The following is a 20558-nucleotide window of genomic DNA, read 5'->3' as shown; positions in this document are numbered from 1 at the left end:
GGGATCTGATGCCCTCTTCTGGTGTGTCTGAAGCGAGTGACAGTGTATTTATGTAAATAAGTCTTTTTTTAAAGTGGAATTTTCAGAGCAAAAAGGATAGAAATGTCCATGATCTGTCCGAGCAAAGACCAGACAGAGCAGGAAGGGTGACACTCGGGGGCTTATGTGGGTTACACTGCATGGTTGGTTTGAATGTGACCTCCATAAGGTCAGGTGAGCCTTTTTGCACATGTACAAAGAGGGAAGCAGGAAAACACCTCAGGAGCATGCTTTGCAGCAAGTCACTGTCCATTACACCGAGAAGGCTGTCCTGACAGAACCGTTCCTTCATGTGCACACACGTTTCCTTAACTTCAACGCCGTTGGTTCACGAGATGAGAAGATGGTTGTACAGAATTAAACAGACTCCTGGATGCCCTACATGTTTGCTTCCTATAGGGTGGAATGCGCCTGTCTGCTTAGAGACACAGCAGGTAGACAGACAACCTACCCTTTCTCATCCCCAGCCCTCTAACTTGCTCCTGGTAGATGTTTCCTGTTCAGTCAAGAAGCCTGTCCTGACAAATGCTGGCTTTGAAACTGGGAGACTGTTGTCAGCTGGTCATCCCTCACCTGTCCATCACAGACCTCACTGCACTCAACGTCTATTATAGATCACCTCAGGCCGAGTGCGTGTCTGAAACTCTTCCGGTGGCAGACTGCTTCAGACAAATTAGTGCATGCACTGCTTCAGAAGTGACTTCCTCTATCTTACACAGGTTTTGACAGGCAGTGTAATTTTCTAAGCCTCTCTTCATGCACTCCAACCATATAGAAGTTCGCTACCTCCCTGTCAGCCTCTTACCTGCATGACGGTGCCACAGTGGCCATACGGAATATTGAAGATGAGGTAACGCCCAGTGACTTGGGGGCGACACATCTTATCATTTAAGTGGATGTCCCAGGAGGAGTAGCCTAGTCTCCGGAGATAGCCTCGGTCAATAACAGCTTGGAAGAGGTGAGGCAAGCAAGATAGCTGGGCTGAAGGAGAGAGAGAGAGAGAGAGAGAGAGAGAGAGAGAGAGAGAGAGAGAGAGAGGTAAGCTGGTTCACTGACTCAGGGACTGTCCTATGTTACAAAAGTGCCCCTGATAGTGCTCTGGGCTGGGCGGGGCCTGCCTCAGCATCCTTTACTCTATCCCCACAACTTGGAGCTTGCTGGTGTGGTTGACTGGCTGGACAGCAAGTTCTCAGGCTCCTCTTCTTGTCTCCACCTTCCCAGTGCGGGGGTTACAGATGCATACACTGGGCCTGGCTTTTACCTGGGTGCTCAGGACTTAATGTTTTACAGTCATTGGCTTTATTAAGACCATATTATTGAGAAAGAAGGTCTCTTCACAATTCATGCACGTCAGAGCCTTGCCTAGGTAGTTAAAGGACAACTTATGGCATGCTCTGTCTGAACATGTGTCTGTCTGGACCTAGAAGGCAGGAAGAAGAGTAGAGCAAAAATGGAGAAAGCCCTAGTACAAAGGGGCATCTTCTCCAGCTTCCCAGTACTTAAGCTAATAGGTCTCCTCCCAACCCCCCATTCAGCTACTCTCTTAGCTCCTTCCCTACCAGGAGGAAGGATGACTTTACCATTATCCTTGGGCACAAGAGAGTCTGCTGGACCTGTTGACAAGATGAAAAGTGAAAGTCACTGGGCTGAAATGTCAGAGAACAATAAGACATTAGACAGTCCATTGCAGCTAGCGGGTAATGACATGAGAACATTCCAGAAGATCCAAAGAGGACCCAGTGTCTCCTGACAGATGGATTCTGAAGTTGCACCGAGAACATAGGTGTTACCAACATCAAGATTTGCATAGCAAACACCCCTCTATGAATGGGGTTCCTTGGTTCCTGCTTCTTTCCACAGGCAGGCATGCTTGGGGCCCCAGGTTGAGAAAAATGCACTCTGGGATATCAGGGACTTCTCTGGCTCAGAATCAAAACAGGGCAGTGTTCTAGGGCCAAGGCTCAGCTCAGGAAATGCACAGTCAAATTCACGCAAGCCCTTTAGACACATCAGATACCTTTGGATGTGGGGAATGAGCGCCCCACCCCTATAAAGAAGGACAGAATGTGGATCCTTATTAAAAGTGGGAGTCTTAAGGGGTGACTAAACTGTGAAGAGACATCCCAACAGACAAAGTCTGGGGGGGGGCAGTGGCTCCAGAATAGACTGACACAGCTTCCACTTCCTGGGTAGCGTTTGGCTTTTGGGGACTCTTTCTTTTTTGGGTCCCATGTCCTTGTAAAACAGGCCTTACACAGGATAAAGGCAATGACTGTGGTCTGTTCCCCAGTAATAAAAGTAGCAGCAGACTAGATGAGGTGAACTCAGGCTTCTTCAAGCCTTAGAATTCTCCAACTGTCTGAACTTTGCATGGGCCAATTTAGGGCTAACCTAGAACCATTAGATGCGGTGTAGCTGGTAGTTGGAATGTCAAGAAAGACAGCTGACAATAAAGTATATTCCAGGGAAGATGCAGGCAAAATCTTTGACACAGAGGACACAGAGAAGCTAGGACACTGTGGAGTGTGTTTTAGACTGAGGGTTAGTTAAGTCCGGGTGATACAGTGCCTCCAGAATGGGACCCTTGATGACATCAGAGACAGAAAGTAAACAGGATAAGCTGAGTCTGGGGCCAACAACTGCTAGGCTCTTAAGGGTTCCATGAAGCTGTCACTCCCTTCTTTGAACCGCATAATTCTTCAGTTATATTTCTGACTGATATATTTCACTGAACTGGGATTGCGGCAAGGTCATTAGCAAAATCAGAATGCTCAAAGCACCATCACCACTAGCTCTTCGTCCTAAAATGGAATATTTTGGATAAAGGCTGAATGCCTTAAGGAGGGGTGGTGCTGAGGGAGAGCTTGGGGGCTTTCACAGGCCTGGGCTCAGACCTGCACAGGAGCCCCTACCTGCACAGATCACACTAGCATCCTCGCGGTGGTGACAGTTGTGTCTTGTCCAGCCAGCGTGGGCACAGCTCTCCAGAGAGTCCTCCCTGCCAGAGCAGCGCACTTCATTCATCAGGATGGGGCCTGTGCCGGGCCCAAAGTGGCTTCTACCTGGGGCGCCTAGCGCTGGACCGCAGCCCAGGAGGCGGCACACAACCCGGGCGTTCTTGATGTTCCAGCGGTCATCGCACACAGTTCCCCACTCCCCCTCGTGCCGCACCTCCAGCCGGCCCTCACAGCGGTTCTGCCCGCCTACCAAGCGCAGAGGCAGGTCTAAGAACAAGAGAAATCAGTTCAAGTCAGGTTTCTGGAGTAGACACTATCTGGGGGTGTCACTCGCAGTGAGAACCTTCTCTAAAGCCCCTATATTACCCTTAGCTCTCAAAGAATGGCCATTAAGCCCAACGAGCAGGGGAAAGAGTCAGATGTAGATATGTGCACCCAACCAATGAACAGAAGCTGCTGACCCCTCTGGTTGAATTAGGGAAAAGCTGGAGGAAGTTAAGGAGGAGGGCGACCCTGTAGGAGGACCCCTGAGATCTCTGAGACACTGGATCACCAACCAGGCAGCACACACCAGCTGAGATGAGGCCCCCAACACATACACAGCAGAGGACTCTCGGGTTTGGGTTCAGTCAGAGAAGATGCACCTAACCCTCAAGAGACTGGAGGCCCCAGGAAGTTTAGACGGCTGGTGGGGTGGGTGGGGTGGGGACATCCTTGTGGAAACAAAGAGATGGGACATGGGGTGGGGGTGCGGGTGGGGAGGAGGTACGGGATGTGGAATTCTTGCGATGGGGGTGGGGAGTAGGGTGGACCAGGAAGGGAGTAAACTCTGGAGTACAAAAAATAAATAAAATAAAATAAAACAACAACAAAAAAGAGAGAGCCTAGTCTCCCAAACATCTAACATCTTTAAACAAAAATACAAAGCTTAAAGCAAAACCAGGCAAAAGTTGATCCAACAAAAGCCACCCCCCACCCCCAACCCGGTGCCCAAATCTTTGTAAACAATTGCTTTAAATGGAGGCGTTGCCCTGGTTCTTCAAAGCCCACCCCTGAGATAGTCCTACTGTTCTTCAGAGACAACATTTTAATAACAAAACTGTATCAGGTAACTTAGCTGCTCTGTCATTATACATGGATCTTAGCACCACAGAAGTCTCCACAGGGGTCACACACGAGAAATAACCACTGCGTACAAATGCTTCAAAACATGGAAGTTTGAACCAAAAACAATAAAAGGGGAAACCTGCACAGCCATGCTGCTCACCCGCGAGGATACATTTTGAGAAATGTGCTGTTGGGAGACTTTGTTGTGTTACCCACAAAAGGCTGGCTGTGGGGTCCCTAGGGAACAGTCCACGGAGCCATTGCTGTACACGCATTGCCTAAGAGTTGTTGACTGATAATCCTCGTGGGAGGCTTGCCTGTATGACACGCAGGGTCTACACTCACAGACAGGGGCCTGGTGGTTTGTCTTTGTAATAACCAGCACTGTGCTGCTTGGCCGGAAGAAAAGCCTTAGCAACCATTAAATCTGTAGTTGTGACTATGGTGTGATGGTCCGGGACAGCTGCCCTCTGTTGGCCTAGTTGGCATCAGAATGCCGAAAGCAGGATACCTGTGTAGCTATGAGAATGGGCTGAAGATGCAGCTCAGAGGGAAGAGTAAGGTCCTGGTGCCCATTAAGCACCAGGAAGACAGATGTGTGACTCATGAGCACATGGGTATCTTCTGAGTGAGGTCCTAGAGCTGAATTACAAGTGTGTGTGACTCACACTGTGTATAGGTCAGCATGTAGTATACCCACAGCTGTTGGAGGTGGGGGTAAGGGGTGTAGGGGTGCAAGGTGCTGTGAGGGATGAGAAGGAAATACGACCCTCACGGTATCAATAGACACTATCATTTTGGTGAGTGGAGGAAACAAAACCTACCAGGGAAGGGGGTAAATGCACCGTCAGTGTATAAGCATTAGAGCTTTACAAATGTGCTCCCTCTCAGATTCGGCGGCTTCAAGACAGAGAGGAAGTGCTTGTGGTCATTTCAGACTCCACTCCACTGGCTTGAGAGCAGGAATACATTTCTTTCTTGGCATCAAAATGTGCCGAATATCATCATGTTTTGTTTATTCTCCAGGAGTAAAGCAATCTGTTAGATGCTCAGAAAAGAGCTTCATATGTTTTTTTTAAATAAAGAAAAACAAAAATAAAAAAAAACCATTCAATTTTATAAGCACTTTTTTTTTTTTTTTTTTGAGACTCGGTCTCACTACTTAGCCCTGGCTGGACCCCGGAACTTGTTATATGTAGACTAGACTGATTCAAACTCACAGGGACTCACATGCCTCTGTCCCCTGAGTGTTGGTGACCAAAGATGTGTGCTATCACAACTGTCACTAGGCAACATTTTTATAAGGACTGAGAATAAAGGGCGGGAAATATCCGACCATGTTCCTCAGGTGCCGTTTTAGGTGAGGAAGATGGAATACTGCATTAAACTAGATGAGGGAAACCAGGTGGAAAATTTGGCAACAGCTGTCGAGATGAAATCAGAGGATGGAGCTTTCTCCAGCAACAAGCACAGTGGTCCTTACCAGGCGACGGAGTCACTTTTGTCAAAGTTGGAACCGTGGCTGGAAAAAGAAAGTCGTGAAAAGAAGGGGTTAAAATGTGGCTTGACTGACATTCTGCATTAGACCGCAGGCCTACAGTAGCAAGCCTGTTCCGTAGCAGTGTGCACCTCCCAGGTCCGTTTCCACATGTATGTGAGAAGCTGGTGTGTGGAACATGGCTTCAGAACATTCTCATGTTGCACGTCTACAGTGGGCAACATGATAATCGACGTCCCCAATTAAAAAAATTTAGTATTCATTTTACATATATGAGTATACTGTTCTTGTCTTCAGACACACCAGAAGAGGGCCCCATGGTTGTGAGCCACCATGTGGTTGCTGGGAATTGAACTCAGGACCTCCAGAAGAACAGCCAGTGTTCTTAACCTCTGAGCCATCTCTCTAGCTCTACACCCTCAATTCTTACAAAAACTAATCTGGGAAAATTTTTATCACTGCTTTAGGATTGAAAAAAAAAAAAAAAGGAGACTCAGAGGAACTGTATAAAGGGGCCAGGTCATTCCCAGGTCAAACCTTCCAGTCTCAGGGCCCATGTTCTTTCTAATTATTCTGCATTTTGGGAGAATAAGCTGTAGGAGTTGCATTTATGCTGGGCTCAGGGTTGGGCATTTGGAAAGAAGGATGGTGAGGGTTAATGGCCACCATACCATCCTTCCTTTCTGAGAAGCATTTCCTGTTGAAACAGGAAGTGACTCAGACTGCCATGTTTTCACAGAGGAAGTAGAAGGCATGTGTGCCCTTAACTGTGTAGGATGGGTACTTTGTGACACCTAGTCTGCAAACAAAAGCCTACTACATGTGATGTCAGGAGCCAGTGAGAATGGAAAGTGAGGGAACCTCCTGGCAAAAATGGAGTCGTGATAGGGAGAGGGGAATTGGTAAGTGAAGAAATAAAGGATGGAGGCAGAAAGGGAGAGGGCTGGGGAAGGAGGAAGCCATCTTAACTGTACCTGGAAAGGTATTAACCAGGTATAGTGGTTTGAATATGAATGGTTCAGGGCGTGGCACTATTAGGTGTGGCTTGCTGGAGTAGGTGTGTGATTGTGGGGGTGGGTTTTGAGACCCTCCTTCTAGCTGCCTGAAAGCCAGTCTTCTCCTGTCTGCCTTTGGATGAAGATGTGGCTCCTCCAGTCCCACATCTTCCTGGATGCTGCCATGCTTCTGCCTTGATGGTAATGGACTGAACCTTTGAACCTGTAAGCCAGTCCCAATTAAACGTTGTCCTTTATAAGAGTTGCCTTGGTCATAGTGTCTGTTCACAGCAGTAAACCCTTAACTAAGACACCAGGTTTCATAGAGTTTCAAACTTGGATATTTTCAAAGTAACTAGGACTTGAAATTTAATAACTAAGCGAGTAGCAGGCTTGTTACTGAAGAGAGAAATGTCACCAAATCGGAATTCCCTAGTAAACCCTGGGCATTGGGAGGATCTGGATGAGAGTTTCCATACCTGATTTTTGTCTTGCCCTGGCTCTGTGATCATAAACAAATGTGTTTCTTCTCCGAGACTCCTTTTCCTCCAAAGTAAGAGACTTTTTCTACATTCTCCTCTGGGCTTTGCATCTGAGGCTCTATTAGCCTGTTCATCCTGTTTCTAGCATCTACCTGCCATCCCAGCGTTCAGTGTCATAACCAGTAGAGGCCTGCTGTGCCAGAGGGAATCTGATTGGCCTCTCTTGACACTTATTCCCTCTCTTTTCCCTTCTCCTGGCGTCTTAATTTTTGTTGGATTGATGCTCAGAAAGTGTTTCTCCAGGAGCCGCAAGAAACATGTCTAGGGAAGAAGGGGCCTCGTCTGACATGGGAAATAGAGAAGAACATTTCGCTTTAACCAACAGCATAGTACAAACCAAAAGAACAAGTGGATAGAATTACTGCCACAGTGTATTTGTGTGTGTGTGTGTGTGTGTGTGTGTGTGTGTGTGTGTGTGTGTGTGTGTGTGTGTATAAGCATGACCAGAAACAACACAGCCAGCGAAATGAGGTGTGAGCCCTCTGCACTTGTCTTCAGAGGCTCATCTGATTAATATCAGCGCACGGGCAGGAGGTATCTGTAGTGGAGGGGCACGTTGCAGTCTGTGGCTGAGGGAAGGAATCTGAATACCATCTCTGTGGAAAGGACGCAGAGGTTTCTGTGTACATCAGGCTTCTGTTATAGACAAGTCCTGAATACAGAGGTTTAATTCCCATAAGAAAGAGCAAAAGCTGAAGTTGTGTTTTAGTTAAGAAATGCAACAGGTTGAGAAGATCGCCAGGGATCTGCTTAGCGGCGTCTGTGTGTGAGGCAGAGAAAAGGCTGCTTTACATGACTGTATTTGTCTTGGTCTCTACTTGATGCCAAGTGCGACCAATGAACAAGCCTGTTTTACAAGGAGAGCACGAGAAACAGAAACTCATCGTGTAAGTTTGAAGACAACAATGGGGACTCACCCCTTGGAGAGGTTGGCTTTGATGGGGTCGAAGAAATATCTGTAGACAAAGAGCAAAGAGATAGCTTCGTTTGTCAAAGCCCTGACCGTTTAACTTTTAAAAAAATGTGATAGGCTAGCAGACATCTTTTCTGTTGCGTCTGAAGGCACATTGGTGTGTAAACACAAAGGACAGGATGCTTTAACCTCCACTGAATGGCATTGAGGGCGTTTCCTACTGTCTTTACTTTGTGGTCATTTTGATCATTAAGCAGATTCACTTTCAAACTCTACCCAATAGATAAGAAGTGCCTTCCTTTAGTTTAAATAGCACAAGGGAAACTTGCCATCTGGAGATCTTGCCTCTGCTGAGGCTGAAGAAGTTTCTGTAGACAAAAAGAAAAGACATAGCTAGGTCATTTGCCAAACAGGAAGGGAAATGCTCTCCTTGTGTTTAAGAAATGAACTTCTGAGTATGATGGGAACATTGAAGCTGTGTTGTGTATGTATGAATACAATTTGACGGTGTGCTGGAAAACACTCTGACCTAGTACCCATTGTTAGCTGTATTTTCCAAAGAACATCTCCCACAAACTGCACTGTGGAAGGTCAGGTTCATTGTGAATGAAGTGGATTGAAGCAGGGAATGTCAAGTTCATTGTGAAAGGAGTGTGGAGTGAAGCGGGGGACAGAGCAGTTCAGCCTGATGCTGGCACCTATTTGGAACACTGCTATTGATGTTGACCTCATGGCCAGTGAACTGTTCACAGATTTGGCACTGGAAAAGCCAGTAGAAATCCCAGGAGAGGCAGTCAAGTAAAAACACAGAAAAAAGCATTACCAATAGACAAGACCAAGCAGACGTTTCAGGGATCTACAAAAAGCATCACCAATAAACAAGACTGGGCAGAAAAATGAATTTCAAGGATCTACAACGAGCTGAAACAATAGTACAGTCCCAAATACATAAAGAAGAAAAATTAACAAATATAACCTTAACTTCCAATAGATCAAACCTAATAGGAGAAGGAGGTCCAGGGGCCATGGTAATCAGCACAGAGGAAATGTTCCAGACTGTGCTGTTGGCCAACTCCTCCCACAGCCCACATGACACAGTCCAGGACACCTCTTCCACCTTCACTCCCACCAGTGAAAGTTAAATTTGAAGACAAGGAGGAAGGGGGCTGTGGACCTGAAGAAGAGGATCCACCAAGACCTGAGGAACCAGCTGTTGGAGCACTTGTCTTAGTCAACTGAAAATCAAATATTGGGAAACTTGAGAGGCTAGCGGCAGAATTTGTGAACTTTGAGTTCCTAATTTTAATTAGTGTAGGCTAGATGTTGTGCTCAAGTCTTCTTGTGACACTAAATTAAAAAAGCTTGAGCTCATAGACACAGAATATCTGGAGGTGTGGCTGTACCGAGAAAAGCACTTTTAAATGCCACGGATCTAGGTCTAAGTGGAAAAGCATGGAAAGACATTGGCATCTTGGGACCTCTGAAGACTGTGGATGATCTAAAAGATTTGGATCTGTTGACTGGGATGACACTGACTTGAATGTTTACCAAGAGAATGCCCTCAAGCTCCTGCCCCAGCTGATTGTCACCAAAAGAACCAGGAAGCCCCTGACTCAGATACAGAGGTTGATGCTACCATGAAAAAGAGAGAGGAAGAGGATGGAGACAGAAAAGACAAGGACAGAGAGGAAGAAGAATTTGATGAAAAAGAGGATGAAAATATGGAAGATGACAAAATAAAGTCATCAGTGAAGAAGAATTTGGACACGATGGGGAAGTTGATGAAGATGAGGAAGAGAGCAGGAGAAGTGGAGGGAGGGAGCGAGCAGGAAAGGTGGAAGGAAGAAGGGAAGGAGGGAGGGATGCTAGAGAGTGAGCAGGAGAGGTGGAGGGAAGGAGGAAGGGAGGGAGGGAGAGCAGGAGAGGTGGAGGGAGGGAGGGAGAGCAGGAGAGGTGGAGGGAGGGAGGGAGAGCAGGAGAGGTGGAGGGAGGGAGAGAGAAACAGATGATGAAGGAGATTATTAATACCCCGAATAACTTGCAAAACCAGAACCATTTGGTATTGGTGGCCTTGTTTGTAGCGTTGGTAGCTGGTTATCAAAGCTGAGAAGTCCAGGATTCTCATCGGCTCAGAGTCAAGAGTGGTTCCCATGACAGCCTCTACCCTTGGTAGTGTAATCTCCATTACCAACCTTGGGAACCAAACTTGGGAATTCCAGCAAAGCCATTAAGGTCATTAATTTTTCATGTAAGTCTCTTGCTGACATGTGGATAGCTATGATTGCTGAGTGATCTGTGGCTCTCATAAGGTTGTAACAACACTTTTACTTTCTGTACAATGAGAAGAGGCCTGCTAAATAAAATCATAACCTTTGGGGTCAGAAAATAACATATAACAGGGAGCAAAAGCCTGGCCAATACTGGGATATCTACAGAAGAATGAAATCAGATTTGTATGTCCCGCTCACAAGGTAGAAACATTCCATTTAAAGATAGAGAACTAGGCAAAACCTTTCTGAACAGACTCCATTAGCAGAGTAAATAAATAATGGAAAAAAACCTGTGACTATATGAAAGTTAAAAGCTTCTGCACACCAAAGAAAAACTATCAACGGAGTAAACGCACAGCCTACAAAGTGGGAGGAAATCTCTTCCAGCTATGATTCAGACACGTGCTTGTTATCTGGACTACATAAGACCTGCAAAATTTAAATCCCTAAACCTTAAAACTGCCAGTCGATATCTGGACTGATGAAGGGGATAAGACAATTTACAAAGAAAAGAAAGGTAAATGGTCAACATTTTTAGTTCAACAGTTAACCCATCAGGAAAATGCAGGGTAAGATGACTTCCAGGACTGGAGAGGTGGCTCAGTGGTTAGAACAAGTACTGCTCAAGTTCTCAAGCTCAGATTCAGGCACTCACATCAGGGGGATAACTGTTTGTGCCTCCAGCTAGGTGCTCTAACGCCCTCTTCTGGACTCAGACAGCACTTGCATTCACATCTATGCACACACACACAGACTCATGCACAAATTTTAAAAAACAGACTACTTCCCTCTTTACGCAGTCAGAAAGGCTAGCACTAGGAAACTAAGTGAGCAGAGGCTAATGACGATGTGGGGGTGTACCCTTACTCACAGCTGGTGGAAGTTACTGTGAAGATCATGTGGCTGTGTCTCACAAAACCAAATGAGAATTATCATCTGACCCAGCTGCCAGCGTGAGTGTATACCCAAAGGAATCTAAATCCTACCACAGAGACACTGGCATAATGACGTGTATGCTACCATGTTCTCAGTCGCTACATGCTCATCACCAGATAGGGGGGTAATGTTACATATATAGCATTTATATATCACATAATATAATACATTATATATATAATATATATGTATCTTATACACACAAGATGGAGTTTTATTCAGTTGTAAATAAAAATTAAATTACAAACTCTGGAAGAATATTGATGCAACTAGAAATATATTATGTGAAGTAACAAAATCAGAAAGACAAATACTACATTCTCTCTCATATACAGATCATATGTATGTGTATATATGTGTGTGTGTGTGTGTGTGTGTGTGTGTGTGTGTGTGTATGTTAGTGTCAGCAGAGAGGAGCTGTGGGAGGAGAAAAGGAGGTTCTTTTTTGTTGTTTTTTTAGAAAAGGAGATTATAAGAAAGGAGAAGGAAATAGAACACATGTGATGAAATAGAGGAAGACTTACTGAAAATGGAATGCTAAAAATATGCAGTGTGTGTATTGTATTTGTGTGTATGTATGTGCATATGTATGTGTATGTGTGTGTATGTGTGTATGTGTGTGTATATGTGTGTGCGTGTGTGTGTGCATGTGTGTGTGTATATGTGTGTGCGTGTGTGTGTGCATGTGTGTGTGTATGTGTGTGTATATGTGTGTGTATGTGTGTGTGTATGTGTGTGTGTATGTATGTATGTGTGTGTATGTGTGTGTGTGTATGTGTGTGTGTGTGTGTGAGAGAGAGAGAGAGAGAGAGAGAGAGAGAGGGAGAGAGAACATCAAAGTGTATATAAAAACGATGCACTAAAACTATTCACTATGTTTGCTCACTAGAAAAATAAGCAACTAAAATGAATTATGGTTAAAAAGAAAAAAAAGAAAAGAAAGAAATGTGCCAACAGAAAACATTACCAGAGGAGCTGGACTCTTCTGCTGATGCTGAGGCTGAAGATGTATCTGTGTAGAAACCAGAGAAGTAGCAATTTAAAAAGCAAACACGTCCACAGATCTGTATTTGATGCCAGACTGCTCAGCTCCTTTTCTAAGTTACCATGACACATGAGCAGCTCAGCTCAGTGCATCAAGCAGGGGACTTACCAGTTGTAGAGCTTGATTCTGCTGAGGTTGAAGACGTATCTAGAGACCGAAAGGAGACCCACAATTGTATGCCTTTGCCAATTAGAGGAAGGTTGTTTAACGTAAGGAAAGTGAGAGGAAGTATCACCTGAGGATGTCTCTTCTTCTGCAGAAGTCGAAGATGCATCTGTGGAAAAGCACAGAAAGCGGGATGCTTTACAAAGGGTCTCTTTTCATTGACCTTTGGTTAGTGGTCAACACAAACATTAAGTAGGTTTCTTTTCTAAATACAAGATGACAAATAAGAAATATAGGAATGTTAACAAAGACACAAGTTCTTGGGTTGCAGAACCCAAAGAAATGAAGTGTGGACAACAGTGGAAGCTTTCTCTCTGCTGGCTAGTTTTCACAGTGCTGGAAGGTTCTCTCTGGGCTGTTGAGAGGGAATTTCCACAGTCTCTCTCAGCTATGAACCTGTAATACTGCACCACTAACATGCCAGGCATGATGTGCTCACAGCTGTAAGAGTCGCGTGACTGGTATGCTTTCTGACTGGATTTGAAGTCCTCTCTAAAGAAGGGGGTTTATATCTAGTATTGCAAACCTGGTCTCGGGAGGTGGAGTGGAGAAGCTTCTGCAGTTGTCTTGCTGAGTGGACACACTGTGCCTGTCAAGTTGGCATCTAAATACTTACAGATATGTTCGTATGTTACCGTTGCTGCTGGGTTTGACCAGGGCAGTTTGCTTTTGCAAGGGTTTGTGGTTATTGCAGACATCCACAGTTGGCCAAAGTGTTGAGAATAAGTGACTTTTGTGCCCCCAATGAGACATCAATATTATCCTTCTGGGTCTCAGGAAACAGCATGGAAGAGGGAGCAGAAAGATCATAACAGCAGGAGGAAGTCCTAGCGTGCTTTAGAACATTATCTGCCAGACACAACATAGATGTTGCACCCTTGGCTATCAGCAGCTGTGATTGTTTGCACAAGACAGGAGTGGGCTCAACACCATCCATCGTGGAAAGAAGGGGCGCTCGTGAGGCTTAACCCCTCCCACAGGTAGTTGATGGTGGCTGAGGGAGAGTGAGTGGGGAGCTTTGGTCAGCATGGTGGCCATTGATAAGTTGTCTGTGCTCGTTTGTATAACCCCTTGCCTACGCTTTGCTAAGCAATCTTAATTAAACTGATAAGATCATAACATAAAGACACGGAGGTAGAAGAGGGCCTAGCTGGGAAGAGGAACAGAGTTAGTAAGGCACAGGGGAGGTGATGGAGGTGAATACAATCAAAACACACTGCACAACGCGTGAAATGGTCACAACAACACTCATTATTAGGTATAGTTAATGCGAAGACAAAAGCACTTATCCTTAGTTAAAACAACACCATGAGGGGCCTTACCACTTGGCTCTCCACTCTTCCCTTCTGCTGAGGCTGAAGACACGTCTATGAACAGAGAAGAGGAAATGAACATAGGATCCCTTTCCAAAGAGAAAGCTGAAAAACTGTGATTGTGTCGGAAAGATCACCAGAGGAGATGTTCTCTGCGGTGGTTCAGGATGGATCTTGGGCGTGACCCCAGAGAACAGGATGCTTTGAAATGGGTAGAGTGGTACTGGGGTAGTTTTCACACACTTCACTTTGTGATTAATGTGGTTATTTAAATAAGTTTACTGTCTAAATGAAACACAGAAAATAAGGCATTTGCTTCATTAGTTAAAAGCACAGTAGAGGGCTTTACCTGGAGAACTTGCTTCTGCTGAGGCTGAAGAACTATCTATAGACAAGGAGAAATAGACATGGAGATAGTTTACAAAACAGGAAAAAAAGAGAGCTGTCCTTTTTTAAGTGACACGTTAAAAACACGACAGGCAGAAAAACATTACCAGAGGAGCAATCTTCTTCAGAGACTGGATTGAATCAGAAAATAGGGAGTCGTAAAATCATGGGCTATGTGCATGGCTCAGTAAGTAAAGAACTTGTGTTGAGAACTTGTGAATCCAGGATCCATTCCCAGAACCCATGTAAAAATGCCTGGAGTTGTGTGAGCTTGTGATTGGAAAGGCACAGATAAAAGAAACCCCAAGCCCAGTCACTCTAGCCTAATTAGTGAGCTCCAGGCCAGTGAGAGACCCTGTCTCAAAGGAGATGGATGTTACTGAGGTTAATACTCAACACCGTTTCCCACCATCCACATCCACATTCACACAGGTGCCAGAACGCCTGAGCAGGCATGCACTATCACACAGGAACATGCACATGCATGTGCACATGCACACGTACTGGATATTTTTTCATTTTTAATCTTCTGACAAGATAATCATTAACTGGTGTTATTTTTTAAGCATGACAAACTAACTGAATATGTAAGTACAACTAAGAGGTAGTCTCCCAGGTGGAGAGCCTGCTTCTGTTGAACTTGAAGAATAGCTATAAATCCATAGGGGAAGGGCACACTTATACTGTGTTTTTTCCTAATGGAAAGAGGAAAAGCTATGTTGTACAGATTGTCTTACATTATAGGTAGATGGTTTTCAAAAACGTCAGAAATCCACAAAATTTGAGATTTAAAGTTATTTATCTTTTGTTGAGACATATGTGCTCCTAACAGTTCCCCTTTGGTGGATTTAATGAAGATTGTGAACATCTCTACCTCCAGGTGAGGCAATACTTTGTGGCTGGGCAGCCACTGGACAAAACTGCCTGTTTCATCTGCAGACCAATACTGTCCAGAAAAGGACAAATTATGCAGAATAGTTGGCTGATAAACTCTGCCGAGACAGGGTGATCAGCCCTTCCAAATCTGCATTTCAACAGTCTGTCAGTTGATTTTGGGCCAGAAGGCTGAAGACTCACATGTTGCTAACAGGGGACTGTGCTAGAGGAGATTTGTCTCTACAACCTCTCAGTTCTAGAAGCCGTGTTAGGCTTCCTATGTGTATAGATATTTGGTCATTCTTAGATTTCTGACGGGGTTGAAGACTGATTATAATCTCATAGCCTATCAGGCTGTTTAACTCTGAATATACATATTTTATTGGATAGTTATCAGATAGTATACAAGCTAGCCAAGATATAATATAGATTTTAAGCCTTTTGTAAGCTGGAATTGATAACTAAGTGTTCTGTTTAACTGATACAGTGATGAACTGGATGTTGAGTGTATCATATGCTTTATAAATTGTAAAATGGTAATAATTGTACTCAATTTATAAGTGAAAAGGCTTTTGAACTGGACAAAAAGGGAGAAATGTTGTTGTTTTCCCTGGAGTTATCTGTATTTTGATGCTAATTCCACTGCTCCAAGGACAGCTGCCTAGACACTTACTCAGGAATTAGGTGACTTTACCAGAAACTTCTCCCCCATTGAATTTGTAAAATACAGGTGGGGGGCAGGTACAGGATAGAAGGAGGCCTGTCATTGGAGAAGGAAGGATGGGTGGGAGAGAAGTTTGAAGGAAGGGGAGGAGACTGGAATGGTAAGAAAGAGAAGAGAGAGATAAGCTGTGGCAGGACAATGGAGACTGAGTAGTTAGATTCTGCTCTGTGTATTTACAGGTTGTTATTAATGTTCTCAAGGGATGGATGGTACCGGGCTTTGTATGTTTAAGTGGGTAATTATATCTTACCAACTGGGTCAAAAAAAAAAAAAGCTATGTTGTAGGGGGTTGATATGGCTCCCTAATTGGTTCTTGATTTGGTCAATAAAGGAAGTCAAAGCCAATTGCTGGACGAAGGGTAAAGGTGGGACTTCCGGGTCCTAGGAAGAATCGCAGAGACCCAGGGAAAGAGGAGGGCTCTGGAACAAGAAGCACAATCAATCATGTAAGACCTGGGGGAAGGCAGGAGCTAACTGTTAGCTGATAGGATTAAGGCAGGAGATTGATTATTCTCTGACAAGTTCTAAAATAACAAAGCTTTCTTTCTTTCTTTTTTTTAAAAAAACATTTATTTATTTATTATATATAAGTCCACTGTAGCTGCCTTCAGACACACCAGAAGAGGGCATCAGATCTCATTACAGATGGTTGTGAGCCACCATGTGGTTGCTGAGAATCGAACTCAGGACCTCTGGAAGAGCAGTCAGTGCTCTTAACCACTGAGCCATCTCTCCAGCCCATAACAAAGCTTTCTAAAGTGTTTTTATCCATAGGCAAAGGCAGGGCAGTAGCTGGCTTCAAGCCTAGAGGAACTAAAAAGCCGAAAGGGAATCAGTGAAGTATGGACAGCAGCTTCGGCCTTTCCCGGGATTGGGGGTTGGTTTTGTTTGATTCTGGGCTAAGCCAGGTGGAGCAAAAGGAACCTGGAGAGGTTGGAGCACGGACTGAGCTTCTGGGAAGGCAGTAGCAAGTTTTTTTTAAATTACACATAACAGATTGTGTTTACATCAATAGAAGTGATGAGTTGAAAAGGTTACCTGAAGAGGTCTCCTGTGCCGAGTCTGAAGATGCATCTGTGTGTAACCCAGAGAACAGGTTGATTTAAAAGTCTTACTGACCTTTGCATTGTGGCCAATATGACTTAAGTAGATTTATTTTCTAAACACAACATGGCAAATAGGAAAACTATATTGTTGAAGATAGACACACAGTCTGAAGCTGGAACTGATCTAGAAGCTTTCTCCCCCTGGCTAGCTCTCACAGTCTTGGAAGGTACTATGCGGATTCCTGGGAAAGAACTGTCAATATTAGCACACCTCGGCTGTGAGCTCTGCAGGCTGCAATTCTGACCCTTCAGGCCATATATGCCCACTGGTGTCAGAGCAGCATGTCTGTTGAAGATGTGACCAACTCTCTTCTGAATGAATGTTAGGCTACTCCATAGAAATTTCATATAGAAACCCGATCAAAAGTTTGTGATAGGTTCTAGTGGCAAGGCTATGTTTGCCGTTTTGCTAAATGGATGTGATATGCCTGCCATATTGACATCTAAGTAATTCTGATTTGATTAGTGCTGGCTTTGGATACAGAAGCTTCTTTTTGCAGTGGGTGATATTTTCTGTATAGACTCATAACTGATCAAAATGATAGTAAATGGTTTGAATAGTCAGCCTTAGATGGGGCACCTCTGTGTTCTCTCTGAGATCAGGGGGTATCCTGCAACAGGAAGCAGGTTCATCATGAATTTCATTTAAGGTTTGGTTAGCTCTGATGACTTGTACTTCAATACAAAGCACACATTAAAAACTTTACAAATAAACCAAGTGTAAAAGGTGGAGGAAGGGATGAGTATGGAGGGTACAATTGTGCTCACGACCTCTCTGCCACTGTAATTACCTGCACACGGACTCTCCCAAGGTTGAGCCTTTAATTATTGTCATGGGAGTGGGAGAACCTGCCACCCCAAAGGGTCTATACAATAACTGATTGTGATGGGAGGGAGAGACATTTATTCAGTGGCACAGCCACTGCTAAGTTGCCAACGCTTCCAGAAATAACCACTCAACTATGCTTCTCCAGTGACCCAAATCAACTCAATGGTCCCTAAAATGGAAAGCATTAAAGTAGGAGAGGACATCACTGGGAAGAGGAATAGGATTAGGAGAAGTGTGAGGAGGGAGGACCAGAGAGAGCACTGGGTGTGAATATCATCAAAACATGTACTTTATGAACATTTCATAATGAAATTCACTCTTCTGTATAATTAAATGTTATTTTTGAAAAAGAAGGGCTGGAGAGATTGCTCTAGGGTCAAGACGGCTTGCTGTTCTTCCAGAGGACTCCAGTTCACTTTCCAGCACTCACATTGGTGGCTCACAGCCATCTGTAACTCCAGCTCTAGTTGGATCCAGAGTCTCTGGTAACTTTGGGCACCCACACTCATGTGTATAGCACATACATGTGCATGCACAGTACATATAACTAAGATGTAAAAAAGCATTTCATTGTTTAAACAACACAGTGAAGGAATTTACCACTTGACTCCCCACTCTTCTCTTCTTCTGAGGTTGAAGACATGTCTACGATCACAGAGAAGAAGAAATGGATGTGCGATCACTTTCCAAACAAGAACCAGAAAGACTATGACTGTATTTCACTTAAGAAATATAATGGGTTGAAAAGATCACCAGAGGAGATGTTCTCTGTGGTAGTTCAGGATGGATCTGGGTGTGACCCCAGAGAACAGGATACTTTGAGATGAGGACTGATATTGGGGGTGGTTTTCACTCACTTTACTTTGTGATGAATGTGTATATTCAGGTCACTGTCTAAAATACCACAGCAAGTAAGGAATCTCGTCACTAGCTATGAAGCACAATGAAGCACAATGAAGGGCTTTACCACTTGAAGAGCTTGCTGCTGCTGAGCCTGAAGAACTATCTGTAGACAAAGAAAGAAGAGACATGGCCAGGTCATTTGCCAAATAGGAAGAGTAAAAACTTCCATGTATTTAAGAAACGTGACGAGCAGAAAAATTACAGAGGAGGGATCTTCTGCTGATGAAGATGCAACTGTGTATAAACCCAGAAAATATTATGCCTTAAAATTAGTATATCCAACTGGGAGGATGGCTCGGTAGGTAAAGTGCTTATTTTACAAATATGTGAACCCAAGATCAATCCGTAGAATCCATATAAAAATGTGAGAAGTGGTTGTGTGCACTATATTCCCAGCACTGGGGAGACAGAGCAAGGAGGATCCCTATAGCTCTGTGTTCAGTCACTCTGACCTAATAAGTGAGCTCTGGGCCAATGAGAGACTCTTATCTCAAAGGAAGTGGACAAACATTCCTGGGGATGACATCTGAGGTTGTCCTCTAAGTTCATACACACATGAAGAACGGTGCTCACACTTTCTATGCAACACAGCATCCACGAGTGTGTAGAAGATGACTTTTTTGTCACTGGACTTTATTTTATGGTCAATATAATTATTAAATAGGCTCATGGTCTAAATTACAACATGACTGGTAAATTAATTTCATTTAGCTAAACAGAATATTGGGGACATTACCAGTTGGAGAGCCTGATTCTGCTGAGGATGAAGAGCTGTCTGTAAACAAAGAGAAATGTATATATTTAGATAATTTGTCAAATGGGAAAAGCCTGTCATTTGTCTAATTTAAAAACATGGCAGGCAGAAACCATTACCAGAGGCAGTATCTTCTGCAGAGCCTGAAGACACATCTGTGTATAGAGCCAGAAAACAATGAGTTATAGGATGAGCATCATGGACTGAGAACACGGCTCATGGGTAAGGTACTTGCCTTGAAGACTTGTGAATCTGAGATCATTTCCCAGAACCCATGTGAAAATGCCTGGAGTTGTGTGGGCTTGTGACCCCAGCACTGGGAAAGCAGAGACAAGAGGAACCTTATGCCTCTGGCCAGAAACTCCAGGCTAATTAGTGAGCTCCAGGCCTATGAGAGACCCATCCTTCACATATGTGTATACATAGGCACAAGAGCACCTGAACAACACATGAGCATGCGTGTGCACACACACCCATATGTATGCGTCATCACAATAGGGGACTAAACAGTTGAAGATCTTACTTCTGCTGAAGAAATAACTCTATATAAAGAGAGGAGCAGATATACCTGGCTTCCTTTACTAAACAGAAAGAGGAGAAGCTCTATGTTTGATAAATTTGACAGTCAAAACACATTCCCAGAGGAGGCATCCACTGAGGCTGAAGATGCATCTGTGTATAAACCCAGAGAACAAGATGCCTTAAAGTGGGTGGCTTTCACTGATATTTATTTTGTGGTCAGTGTAATTATTAAGTAGGTGCATCTTCTAAATACAAAATGTCAAATAAGAAGCCCATCTCTGCTGCTGAAGATAGCACTCGATCTAAAGCTGGAACTGATCTGGAAGCTTGCTCCCCCTGGCTAGCTCTCACAGTGTTGGAAGGTACTAGGTAGATTCCTGGGAAAGAACTGTCATCAGCAACACACCTCAGCTGTGGGCCCTGCAGACTGCAATACTGACCGTTCAGGCCATATATGCCCAGTGGTGTCAGGGTCACATTGCTGGAGGCAGCCAAGTCCTTTGTAGGTAGAGTTGAACTTATCCTCATAGGAGGGAATTTATGTCTAGCACCAAAAACCTGACCTGGAGGTGTGAAATGTCTTTGTGGGGAAAATACTTCTGCTGTACTGCTAAGTGAAAGTGGTGTGCCTTTCAGTTTTCCTTTGAAATGTTTATATTCATGCAAGCAGGTTAGAG

At 44.3% G+C, this 20558-nt stretch overlaps 1 protein-coding gene across 1 annotated transcript in view; it reads right to left on the bottom strand.

Moving 5' to 3' along the window:
- Dmbt1l1 (deleted in malignant brain tumors 1 like 1) overlaps positions 1-20558 on the bottom strand; it is a 134446-nt gene that overhangs the window by 5301 nt on the left and 108587 nt on the right. The window contains exons 51-66 of the mRNA NM_001447286.1: positions 19479-19514; positions 19342-19380; positions 18670-18708; positions 18303-18347; positions 16806-16841; positions 14130-14165; positions 13790-13834; positions 12538-12576; positions 12411-12449; positions 12225-12269; positions 8381-8419; positions 8056-8094; positions 5587-5625; positions 2952-3263; positions 1620-1652; positions 845-1020 (exon numbers count right to left, since the gene is read on the bottom strand). Coding sequence (NP_001434215.1) covers positions 845-1020; positions 1620-1652; positions 2952-3263; positions 5587-5625; positions 8056-8094; positions 8381-8419; positions 12225-12269; positions 12411-12449; positions 12538-12576; positions 13790-13834; positions 14130-14165; positions 16806-16841; positions 18303-18347; positions 18670-18708; positions 19342-19380; positions 19479-19514 — 1037 coding nt within the window. The remainder of the gene's footprint in view (positions 1-844; positions 1021-1619; positions 1653-2951; positions 3264-5586; positions 5626-8055; positions 8095-8380; positions 8420-12224; positions 12270-12410; positions 12450-12537; positions 12577-13789; positions 13835-14129; positions 14166-16805; positions 16842-18302; positions 18348-18669; positions 18709-19341; positions 19381-19478; positions 19515-20558) is intronic.

Source organism: Rattus norvegicus, chromosome 1 (genome assembly GCF_021556685.1).
Source record: "Rattus norvegicus strain SHRSP/BbbUtx chromosome 1, alternate assembly SHRSP_T2T, whole genome shotgun sequence".
NCBI classification, from domain to species: Eukaryota; Metazoa; Chordata; class Mammalia; order Rodentia; family Muridae; genus Rattus; species Rattus norvegicus.
The sequence above is the reverse complement of the archived record's forward strand: the minus strand, read 5'-3'. Positions and strand labels throughout refer to the sequence as shown.